Source organism: Mobula birostris, chromosome 8 (assembly GCF_030028105.1).
Source record: "Mobula birostris isolate sMobBir1 chromosome 8, sMobBir1.hap1, whole genome shotgun sequence".
In the NCBI taxonomy this organism is placed as follows: Eukaryota; Metazoa; Chordata; class Chondrichthyes; order Myliobatiformes; family Myliobatidae; genus Mobula; species Mobula birostris.
In genome coordinates this window covers 153,732,824-153,744,953 of record NC_092377.1, presented here as the reverse complement: position 1 = coordinate 153,744,953, position 12,130 = coordinate 153,732,824, and the positions used below count along the sequence as shown (strand labels likewise).

The 12,130-nt window shown below is 48.9% G+C and overlaps 1 protein-coding gene across 2 annotated transcripts in view; it reads right to left on the bottom strand.

Moving 5' to 3' along the window:
- sema4c (sema domain, immunoglobulin domain (Ig), transmembrane domain (TM) and short cytoplasmic domain, (semaphorin) 4C) overlaps positions 1–12,130 on the bottom strand; it is a 133,335-nt gene that overhangs the window by 17,039 nt on the left and 104,166 nt on the right. For both annotated transcript variants that reach the window (XM_072266568.1, XM_072266569.1), the window contains 3 exons: positions 11,152–11,327; positions 4,813–4,957; positions 3,955–4,177 (listed from right to left, as the gene is read on the bottom strand). In XM_072266568.1, the coding sequence (XP_072122669.1) occupies positions 3,955–4,177; positions 4,813–4,957; positions 11,152–11,327 (544 nt within the window). The remainder of the gene's footprint in view (positions 1–3,954; positions 4,178–4,812; positions 4,958–11,151; positions 11,328–12,130) is intronic.

The following is a 12,130-nucleotide window of genomic DNA, read 5'->3' as shown; positions in this document are numbered from 1 at the left end:
ATCTTCCTACCGATTCAACCCCCGCATTAACCTTTAGGGAATCCTGCACAAGGACTCCCAAGACGCTTTGCAACTCAGATTTTTGAATTTTCTCTCCACTTAGAAAATAGTCTACCCTTTCACTTCTTCTACCAAAGTGCATGACCATATACTGTATACGACACTGTATTCCATCTGCCACTTCTTTACCCATTCTCCTAATCTGTCGAAGTCCTTCTGTAGCCTCTCTACTTCCTCAAAACTACCTGCCTTCCACCTAAATTTTCCTGCTTGCCTGTATTTTTAATATAATCACCTACATACGTGTAATTATTCAGTGAATTTGCTGGTAATTACAGTGTAGTTATTTCCATACTTACCTAGAAACTTCTTAAGTTTTCTGCAGCAGGAGTCATGCCACACGAACCTGTCTTTTTTTGGGTTAATCTCTAGTCTACAAGAAGTCCACAATTACAATTTAGTCTGGGTTTTCTTTGTTCTCTCAGTTCTGCTTCCTTGCACTTGTAATACTTAACAAAACAATCGTAAGCAGTAAGTTTTAAGCCTCATTCCTGACTTCTGAAGGAGCTTTAGATTGGAGAAGCATCAGGATCCAACATTTACTAGTTTAAGTAAGCTGGCGGTGGGTTGATGCGTTCTCCCTGTGGCTGCAGGGCTTGAATCTGTCTGCAACATTCTCCAAAAATAGCCCAACCACATGTGACTCTTAATGCGAGTCTGCTTGTCATCAGTACCACTCCTGAACTAAATCTGTCCGCCCAGTTTCAAGAGGGTACAGTTTCCCAGCGAGGGAACGTCGAGGAGCAGGGCCTGAAGACATACAGACTTTATGCACGGACTCCTCCCCGCCAGTCTTTCCTTTTCAACGTTATATCTCGGTTCACACTGACAAGGAATACCATGCATTCAGGGAGCACTTGAGAAAGGAGTTTGTCCTCGACCGTTGGTGCAGACAAACGGGATTAGTTTAAGTTGACACCACGGTCAGCAGATACGTCACGGGCCAAAGGGTCTGTGCTGTTCTGTCGATGTTTCCACTCACGGGAGAAGTGTGAATGACAGTATGAAGTTACAAGAGGGTGATCGTTTAAAACTAACGTGTGCCAGAATACTTTTTTTCCCCTTACAGAGGGTGGCGAATCTCTGGAATTTTCCACACCAGCTGATTGTGGAGGCTGACTTTTTTTTAAAAAAAGATCAGAGATGGGGAACGGGCACAGAAGGGGAATTAAGATCAGGACAAATGATCCATGAAAACTTGAGCCTTAAAACATAGAACAGCACAGTACAGGCCCTTCGGCCCATTGTGTTGTGCTGAGCTTTTATCCTATTCTTAAGATCACTCTAAACCTTTCCTCCTACATCATCAGCACGTGTCGTGTCGTATGACGTAGGCGATCATGGTCTTTGATCATGATTGTTCCTGGCAAAGTTTTCTGCAAAAGTGTTTTGCAATTGCCTGCCTCTGGGCAGTGCCTTTACAAGACGGGTGAGCCCAGCCATTATCAACACTCTTCAGAGATGGTCTGCCTGGCATCAATAGTCGCATAACCAGGACTTGTGATATGCACCAGCTGCTCATATGACCATCCACCACCTGCTCCCTTGGCTTCACGTGACCCTGATCGGGGGGCTAGGCAGGTGCTACACCTTGCCCAAGGGTGACCTGCAGGCTAGCGGAGGGAAGGAGTGCCTTATACCTCCTTTGGGAGAGACATATCTCCACCCCACCACCCATCCCTCCTACATTGCCCTCCGCTTTTCCACCATCCTAAAATCCACGTGCCTCTTTAAAAGTTTCTTAAAAATCCCCTAATGTATCAGCCTCTACGACCACCCTTGGCAACGTGTCCCACGCACTTACTGCTCTCTGTGTTTAAAAAATACTAAGCTCTGACATCACCACTACACTTTCCTCCAATCACCTTAAAGCTATGCCCCCTTGTATTAGCCATCTATGATTTGGGGAATAAATCTCCAGCTGTCCACTGGATTCTATGCGTCTTATCATCCTTTATGCCTTTATCAAGCTGCTTCTCTTCCTCCTTCGTTCCAAAGAGAAAAACTCTGATCCTCATAAGACATGCTCTATTGATTCAAGTCACCATCTTTTCCCATCAGCTTCTCCAGGAATTCTGAACCAGTACTGTGCTCTTGTAAGAGATTAGATTTAGGGAGAGGGCTTGACCAGTTGAGATTTTTATTTTATATATTTTTTTATTTATTTAGATGCAGCACTGTAACAGGCACTTGCGGCCCAACGAGCCCGCACTGTCTAATTACAGCGGAGTGAGCAACACTGCTGTAATACGTTTACGCTAACCACTGCCACCCATTTAAAGAGATCGAAGGGGGTGAGTTTCTGCTGGATCAGTGCCTCCTCTCTCCCCCAGCCTTTTATCCAACCACACTGGAGAGGCCCAAGCCCAATGCTTGTCCACAATGTTCAGCAGACAGCACAGTGGTCCAGTTAGCAGAGCCGATGCCTCACCACTCCAATGATCGGGATTCGGTCCGGAGCTCCGGTGCCCTCTGTGCGGACTTTGCAACTCCTCCCCGTGACCGTGTGGGTTTTCTTCCACAATTACCCATTGGAAATTGCCCCGAGTGCAGGGTAGAGAACCTTTTTGAGAATGCCTGCCCAAATTGGCAATAAAGATATCCTCTCACTGCTTAATGAATTAATGACAATAACTGTGGACATTTTAGAGGAAAATGGACGAGCCCCATTGCATATTCACATCGATTCATTGTTTTACTATGAATTAAAGTATATAAGAGACAGAAATAAATGAAGCATATTAGAAAGCCTGTATTAATATTAATTAATATTAATGATTAATATTAATCCAATTGAAAATAAATAGGCATCCGTTAGTCTCGTGAGACCATGGATTTGCACCTTGGAAGGTTTCCCAGCGGCAGGCCTGGGCAAGGTTGTATGGAAGACCGGCAGTTGCCCATGCTGCAAGTCTCCCCTCTCCACGCCACCCATGTTGTCCAAGGGAAGGGCACTAGGGCCGATACAGCTTGGCACCGGTGTTGTCACAGAGCAATGTGTGGTTAAGTGCCTTGCTCAAGGACACAACACGCTGCCTCACCTGAGGCTCGAACTAGCAACCTTCAGATCACTAGACCGACGCCTTAACCACTTGGCCACGTGCCAACAATTGAAAATAACACCATTTCTAAATAGTATTGTTATGTGCTGTTTGCTGTCCAAATACTGATGAGTACACCAGGTCTGTGAGGATTTCTAAACATATCATCCAACAACATGTGTTCCTGAAACCATCTTGTTGACGTCAAGGCGGCGCAAGACATATCTTGCGAAAACATCTCGCTGTTTTTGGGTTGTAAAAGATCATTCGCTGCTTCATTTGGCAGGAGAGATAATCACTATGCATCTGTTTACTTATTTATTGAGACTCAGCGTGGAATAGGCCCTTCCACCCTCCAATTTAATCTTAGCCTAGCCACGGGACAATTTACAATGACCAATTAACCTACCCACGGGTTATGTCTTCGGACTGTGGGAGCAAACTGGAGCACCTGGAGGAAACACACACACACAGGGAGACTGCGTTGTGCCAACCACCACACTAACACGATGCCCCATTGCAGGTGGAGTTTAAAGAATCAATTGGCAGCTCTGCATGCCACATGCTAACAAGATTCTTGTGCGTACCATAGGTTTGCCACTCCTGGGGAGAGTGGTAGAATCTGAGGAAGCTGGCAGGAGAATAAAATGGGTTAGCATGGGATAGGTGTAAATGGGTACTTGATGGTCAGTATAGACTTAGTGGGCCAAATGGCCTGTTTCCAAACTGGTCTACCTTACGGCTCGAAGACGTTATTCCAAGCAGAACTTCAGTCTGGCTTTTAAGACTGAAGTCCAATTCTTTCAAACACGGCACCACACATCCCCTTTCCCCAACGAAAAGGGAGACTAACCTGTCCCAATGTACAGGATGGTGTACTGAACCCCATTCCAGGACAGGACCTGGTCCACCACGATCCTCGTGTAGTTGACGTTCTTCTGGATGAGTAATGGCTGCTGTCCCACGGGCTGCACCAGGTCATCCATCAGCGGGTGCTCCTTGGCGAAGTTGAGGGTGCTGTCGGGCAGCTCGAGGGACGTGTTGTAACCGCTCATCCTGTGGCTGTTGGTGATGCACTGGGAGGGAGAGGAGGGGGGAGGAGAGACACATACGTGAGGAGCTGGGGGGGGGGGAGCCATTCTTACCCCAAATGCTGAGCCCGAGACCACCACCCACCCTAGGCCAGGAAGATCCCACGCAGTGTGGCCCACTGATTAGACAATTGTGGTTAAGAGGGCAGGGCAGGATTCAACACCAGACAGCAGGGGGTCAAGTTAACATGAGGTGGGGAGGGGGCAGGAAAAAGGGAAGGGGATATCAGGAGTGGAGGGTGCGTGGGTAGACACAAGTGTGGGAGAGGCTTAGGGCCTGAACGCAAGGGGGTGAAGGAGGTGGTCGGGAGCTGAGGGAGGGCGAGGTGAAGAGCAGAAGGCGTGTAGAAGGTGGGGCAAGGGGCAGGGGGAGGGTGTGGCCGAGGGGCAGATGAGGTGTGGAATGGAACGGAGGGGACAATGTGTTGAGGAGTGGAGGGGAGCAAAGGGAAAGTATAATTTATTTTAATTTAGGGTTGTGTTAACTTTGAAGTTCCTGTTGTCTTGTAGTGTACTGTGCAGCTGCTGCAAAATGCTAACTTTCACAGCTTTGACTGCCTGTATACGCAGGCCCGTGACAACAATAAATTTGAACTTGAACCGTGAGCTTTGCGACTTACTGCTCCGGGTCGGGGACTCGGGACCTTATCGGAGTACCGCCCCCACTTCTTCGCCTGCTCCCGGTACTCCTTATAGGGCCCATCAAACGCTCGCTGGATATCTTCTATCCGGTACTGGCAGACGGCAGACACATCCAGGTCAGCCCTGTGGGCAGATGCACGGGGAGAGAAGCCATTTAGACAGGGAAGCCATTTCACACGGCAAAGCTCACACAGTGGCTCTGTGCCAAGGTGCTGGAACTGCCCGTCGCCCCCTCACTGGGGGAATGGCAGATGGTTCTGATGATCAGAAATACCAGTCTGCTGATCTGGAGCACCATCGCATCACGGAGCTTAACCACGGGTCCACCTTACGACCAAGCAGGAGCAAAGGGCAAGGGGGCAGGAGTGGTAACAACCGTACGGCCAGGCGCCCGGCTTGAATTAGACACGGTTAGCGCAATGCTTTACAGCGCCCTGAGTTCACGTGCTGTTGCTCTCTGTAAGGGATTTGAACATTCTCCCCGTGACTGTGTGAGTTCCCGCCAAGTGGTCTGGTTTCCTCTCAAACTCCAAAAAAAACCACGCACGATTATGGTTAGGGTCAGTGAGTTCTGGCTTGCTATATTAGTCCCAGAAGCTGGCCCCAACGTAATCCTTTCTACGGTGCTGGTCATTGACGCAAACAAAGATGCACTTCACTCTTCTGTTTTGATCTGCATATGACAAGTAAAGTTAGATGCTGGGGGGGGAATAAGTGGGTCAGGCAGCATTACGGAGGCAAGTGGGCAGTCAATGTCAGATCAAGACTCTTCAAGGGAACCTCACCTGATTTTGACCTGAAGTGTCCACAGTCCATTTCCCTCCACAGCTGCTGCCTGACCTGCTGAGTTCCACCAGCATCACCTATATTGCTGCAGACCGGAGCATCTGCAGACTCCTGTGCCTCCTTCACCACTTGTCTGCAAGTCAGGTGCGAGTTCCCAAATACGAATTTCTGGAGCCTATTCAACCGATAGTACTCAGACCTGTCCCACCCTCACTCACTTCAAATCTCCTGTTCTAATGAAACAGCTGAGGCATAAAAGCCCCTTGATCTAGAGGCCATAAGTGTGGAGCTGAGCTGTGGGAGAGGCTGGCAAATAAAAAACACCAGTTAATCTGAAAATTTATCAGTTGGGATTGGGCTGCACCAAGGGGAATTCTTGCCAGGGTCACAACTCAGCCTCCGTCTTCAGCACGTTGTCAAATCCCATGGTAATTTTATTTTTAATAGAGATCAAAAGATTAGAAATTAGTTTTACTTGTCCTATCAAAACATACATTGGTTGCTTCAACAACCTGGAGTCCGAGGATGTGCTGGGTGCAGCCTGTGAGAGTCACCACACTCCTAGTGCCAAAATAGCTTGCCCGCAATTTACTAACCCTAACCTGTACGCCTCTGGAGTGGGAGAAGAAACCGGATCACCTGGAGGAAACCCCCATGATCACGGGGAGAATGTACAAATTATTACAGAGAGTGGTGAGAATTGAACCGAGGTTGTTGGCGCTGTAAGATGCTTTGCTAGCCACTACGTGCTGGCCTCTTGATTTGGTTTCTGAATCTGAATTTCCTCAATTCTCCTCCAAAGTTCTGAGATGACTTATTTCTTGTTAAACTCACTTCTGGACCTTGCCCGAACGCGCCCACCTGCTGTTTTTAATCCTGTATTTGCCTCCCCTCTCTGGGCCCACCGTCCAGCCATTCACTTCTTCCCTTCTCTGCACCCTCCCCCTTCCTCTCCCCTGCTGCTCCTCGCCTCTCTCTGCGTCTCTCTTCTCTCTCCAATCGCAGACAACTCTCACATCACTTCCTTGTCCACTACATCAGGCACCGTGCCTCGCCATTCACTTCTCCTCTTCACGCCCCAGCGCTGCACTGACAGAATCTTCCATTTCCCAGCTCCTCCTCCAGCCTCATTTTTTTTTTGGTCCTCCATTGACTCCCCTTCATCTTCTTTTATTCCTTGCCTTCCCACTCCTCCTATACTTGGGAGCAGGATCACACAGATTATGGAAGATAAACTGCCTATTGTTCTGCTACGCCCCAGCCTTTGACACAACTGATTTCCTCTGTTCTTTGAGCAATAGGGGGAACTCAAGAGTCTTGGAGATATGTGGAAAGAGGTGCGGATACACAGGGTCTTTCACTCTGACCCTGTGCCTCAGGTTTTAGTCAGTGAGTTATCCTGGCAAGGCCAATCCCATCAGGTTAAAATGGGAGCAAATACAAAGCGGGGAGCCATTATATCAGGAGACTTCCTGCTGGACAAATGCAGTTTGTGAGAGACACTCCACCTGTACACAACAGACGGTGCCAGCAACCCTGGCCCCAGAGGCACAGTGTCCGAGAGAGAATTAACTCTAAGGCTTTCAGACTGATAACTACAGGAGCTCAGGGGAGAAACTACTTCCTCCTCAAGAATGCAGACATCTTCCAGGGAACACACTGTGGGGGATTGAGAGAGTGTGAGATGTGGATGGGTTGTCTTAAGTGAGGGGAGAAGAGGAACATGGGGAAGGGGGGAGGGAGGAGGGAGAAGGGGAGAGGGGGAGGGAGAGGGGGGAGGGAGAGGGAGAGGGAGAGGGAGAGGGGGAGGGAGGAGGGGGGAGGGGGAGGGGGAGGGGGGAGGGGGGAGGGGGGAGGGGGAGGGGGAGGGGGAGGGGGAGGGGGAGGGGGAGGGGGAGGGGGAGGGGGAGGGGGAGGGGGAGGGGGGAGGGGGAGGGGGAGGGGGAGGGGGAGGGGGAGGGGGAGGGGGGGGAGGGGGAGGGGGAGGGGGAGGGGGAGGGGGAGGGGGTAGAGTGACGGCGGGGCGAGAGGGACAAGAATAACAACAGCACGCAAAAGAGAGTGAGCGAGAATGTATCTGATGGTTGCTGGGACAGGGAACATTTTATAGGCAATGTCTTATACCCGTCATGTGCGACAACATTATATCAGGAGACTTCCTGCTGGACAAACGCAGTTTGTGAGAGACACTCCACCTGTACACAACAGACGGTGCCAGCAACCCTGGCCCCAGAGGCACAGAGTCCGAGCCATGGTTCCTTGCCTAGACGATGCTGTTCCCCTGCTGACATGGTGATAGGAACAGGCCTCCCATTATCTCCCTTCATACACAGGAAGCAGCCCCTCCTCATGTCCCACTGGCAGCACCAGGGCTCTCTCGCATAGAGCTGTGCATGTTGTCTGAAGGTCCCTCCCGGATCTTTCCCACTGGGGCTCACTGGAAGGTGCTGATCACCAGTAATCCTGTGCGCTTCGGGCTACACCAAGCATTTCAACCTTCACTATTCAAAACTTTCCCCAAGCTATTACTCCCAATGTAAGAACTGATTTCCCCGTGGAACAAGCAGTTCAAATCCACGACGGCCAGGTCGATTGTGAAAGTGCTGATTTACTGCTCTGCTTTCCGGGAATGTGCATTAAATTCCAGATAGGATGCTTTAGGTCGAGTCCTTTTACATTCAGTGGCAGACAGAATCAATGATACTCTTATACAGTTCCCCCATCCCTACCATTAGAAGCCAGTCTCAAACACATTCCCTCCCACTAGGCTGTAATATCATTTTCGATAAGCACACACAAACTGAAAATTAATATACAGGATGTTCAAAAGAAATAGCTTGGAGATGCATTTTTATGCTCTTGTTGCGGGGGGGGAGGGAGAGAAGGAGGTGACACTGGAAACATCAAGGCATGCTTATTAAAGATCAACGTGCTAAGACACTGAAGGTCATCTCCAGCAGGGGTTCCCAATCTTTTTTATTGTCATGGACCAATACCATGAAGGGGTCCGCGTCCCCAAGTTTGGGAACCGCTGGCACGGTAGCATAGTGGTTAGCACAATGCTTTACAGTACAGGAGACCCAGGTTCAATTCCCGTCGCTGCCTGTCAGGAGTTTGAACGTTCTCCCCAAACCTCCCAGTTGGGAGGTTAATTGGTGATTGTAAATCGTCCCGTGAGTAGGCAAGGGTTAAATCGGGGGCGGGGTGTGGGTGCTGGGTGGCGTGGCTCGAAGGGCTGGAAAGGCCTGCTCGGCGCCGTATCTCAATAAATAAATAGACCGCCAGAGCTTGGCCAGGGACAGAGCACACTGGGAATCAGCTCATATTGCTAGAGAGTTCAGTGACCACAGAGTTAAAGTGAAAGACAGATGATAAAAGGGGGATGTGAGAAAAAAAATCGCTTGCGCAGAGTAATTATAATCAGGGTGAAAACAGTCAATCAAGTATTTGGAATGGGAATAATTTGCAGTACTTGGGGCAAAGAGCATGGGAATGTGGGAGTGGATCTGACTGGATAATGAGCTGCTGGGGAACTCAGCCAGTCAAGCCGCTTCTGTGTGGAGGGTAGTGGGCAATCGACATTTTGGGTCAAAACCGCTCATCTGAACGAGAAGAGTAGGAGGGAGATAAGCCAGTATCAAGAGGTGAGGGGACGGGGCAGAGCAAGAGCAGGCAAGATGTGGTAACACTGTCTTATCCAGCTTCTTCCCCTCTGCCATCAGATTTCTAACCGGTCCATGAACCTATGAACACCACTTTGTTCTCCCTTTTTTGGGATGTTTATTTATTTTAATTTTAACTCGTAGCATTTTTTTTCTTAAATGTCTTGTATGGTACTGCTGCCACAAAACAACTATTTCAGGATTTATGTCAGTGATAGTGAACACACAAGAGATTCTGCAGATGCTGGAAATCCAGAACACACACCAAATCAGCAGCTCCTGAGGAGAGGAATTAGCGGTTGACGTTTCGGGGCTGAGACCCTTCATCCGAACATCAGCATTTTATTGGTGATAATAAAGCTGATTCTGATTTATTCCCCCTCACCCTTTTTTAAAAAAAATACTGGCTACCTTCCTCTCTACTCGCTCAGTCCAGATGAAGCATCCTGACCTGAGACATCAACTGTCCATTTCCTTCCACAGATGCTGCCTGACTCGCTGGGTTCTTCCGGCTCTTTATTTTTGCTCCAGACACTGCAATCTGTGTCTCAAAGGACTGGTGAAACATGGGTGTGATGGGCCAAATGGCCTTCTTGTTTGCTGAGAGAGTTTTACGGATCTATCTAATTCACCTTGGCCCAGTATGGACCAGTCTACAGAGACTCCCAAAGCACTCAGTCAGCTTCACAAGAGGTAAACATCAGCCCAGCATGAGGAGTGGAGTCACAGTACATGTGTCTGAAGTCTCTCTGAGAGCCTCATCGCATAGAACAACCGGAGTAGGCCGTCAGCCTGTCGCACTTGCTCTAGCTGATCTGGCCTTGGAACTAGCTCCACCCGCCTACCTTTTCCCCATAACCCTTAACACTCCTGCTACGCAAAAATCTATTTTACTGTGGCTTAAATACGTTAAGTAGCCTCTGCAACTTCCCTGAGCCAATTCCACAGATTCACTACTTTCCCCTCATCTCTGTCCTAAATCTACTCCCCCTGAGGAGCATGGGGCCATGTCCTCTCATTCTAACCTCACCTACTCGTGGAAGCAACCTTCCTGACCATTATCTTATTCATCCATTTCATAATTTTATACATTTTCATAAGATCCCCTCTCGTTCGTCTGATGATAAGCCCAGGCAACATCTCTCCTCATAGGCTAACCCCCTCATCTCTGTAATCAATTTGATGATGCTCCCCTGCACCACCTCCAAAGCTGGTGTACCTTTCTTTACGTAAAGAGAGCAGAAATGCATGCAGTGATCCAGCTGGGGCCCTGTGCAAGGGTCAGCGGTGAAACTGTGAAAGCTGAACTGGCTTCTACTACAGTAGAGGCTCTCAAAAACAGACTAGATCGAGGAACTGCAGTGAGACGCAGGCTGGGAGTGGTGGCATTGGTGGCGTGGGGCTGGAACCACAAGACCATAAGATACAGGAGCAGAATTAGGCCATTTGGCCCATCAAGTCTGCTCCACCATTTCATTATGGCTGATCCAATTTTCCTCTCAGCTCCAACCTCCTGCTTTCTCCCCGTATCCCTTCATGCCCTGACCAATCAAGAGTCTATCAACCTTTGCCTTAAATATACAGCTGCCTCTGGCAACAAATTCCACAGATTCACCGCTCTCTGGCTAAAGAAATTCCTCCTCATTCTGTTCTAAAAAGGCACCCCTCTATTCTGAGGCTGTGTTCTCTGGTCCTAGACCTTCCCTCATAGGAAACATTCTCTCCATATCCACTCCTCCAAGGCCTGTCACCATTCGATAGGTTTCAATTAGGTCACCTTTCATTCTTCTGAATTCTAATGAATACAGGCCCAGAGCTATCAAATGCTCTTCAGGAAGGGAAAGAGATAAATCAGTCATGAGAACCTACCACTGAGCCTGGAAGATCCCAAAAAACACTGTGTTTTGCCAGCTACTATCGTTCAACATGTAGATCGTCTGAATCTTGTTGAAGTGCAGTTGTTGCTCGGGGACTGAACATAGCAACCGGGCCTTCAGAAAGGTGGTCCACTTTTTCTGAAGCGTTCGAGCCCCTCCCAGGTCACCCTGCAATTGAAAGGGACAAAACATGAACTTGCCAAGCACTTTCACAATTCCTTGCAGCTTTTGAAGAAGAGTCAATTGAACATGCCCCATCTCAACCTGTGAACCGAGCGGGTTGGTGTGCCACTTCCATGGGAAGCCTGGAGACAGCCACGACCATGGGGGTCTGGAAATCACACATGGTCATGGAGTCATACAGCAAAGAAACAGGCCCCATCAGGTCCATACCTACCACTGTACCTATCTACACCAATCACCTCATTATAGGAAGGATATGGAAGCTTTAGAGCGGGTGCAGAGATTTACCAGGATAACGCCAGGATTAGAGACCACATCTTAGAGGAAATGTTGAGCGAGCTAGGGCTGTTCTCCTTGGAATGAAGGAGGATAAGGGATGACTTGACAGAGATCTACATGATGACAAGAGGCATTGATAGAGTGGACAGCCAGTGCCTTTTCCCCCAGGGTGTCAACAGCCAATTCAAAATGGCATAACTTTAAGGTGCCTGGACACCAGAGGTAGGTTCTTTTACGTAGAAAGAGAGTGGCAAATGAATGGAACATGGTGTCATGGTGGTAATAGAGGCAGACACGTTAGGACATTCAAGACACTCTTCGATGGATACATGAATGATAGAAAAATGGAGGGCTATGTGAGAGGGAAGGGTTAGATTGACCTTGGAGTAGGTTAAAAGGTTGGCAGATCCTGGGCCAAATAGTGTTGTATAGTGTTCTATGTTCTCGTTCCATTTACCCACATCCGGACTTTGTTTGCCTTGGCGCTTCAAGGCAGGCCTAAATGTTTC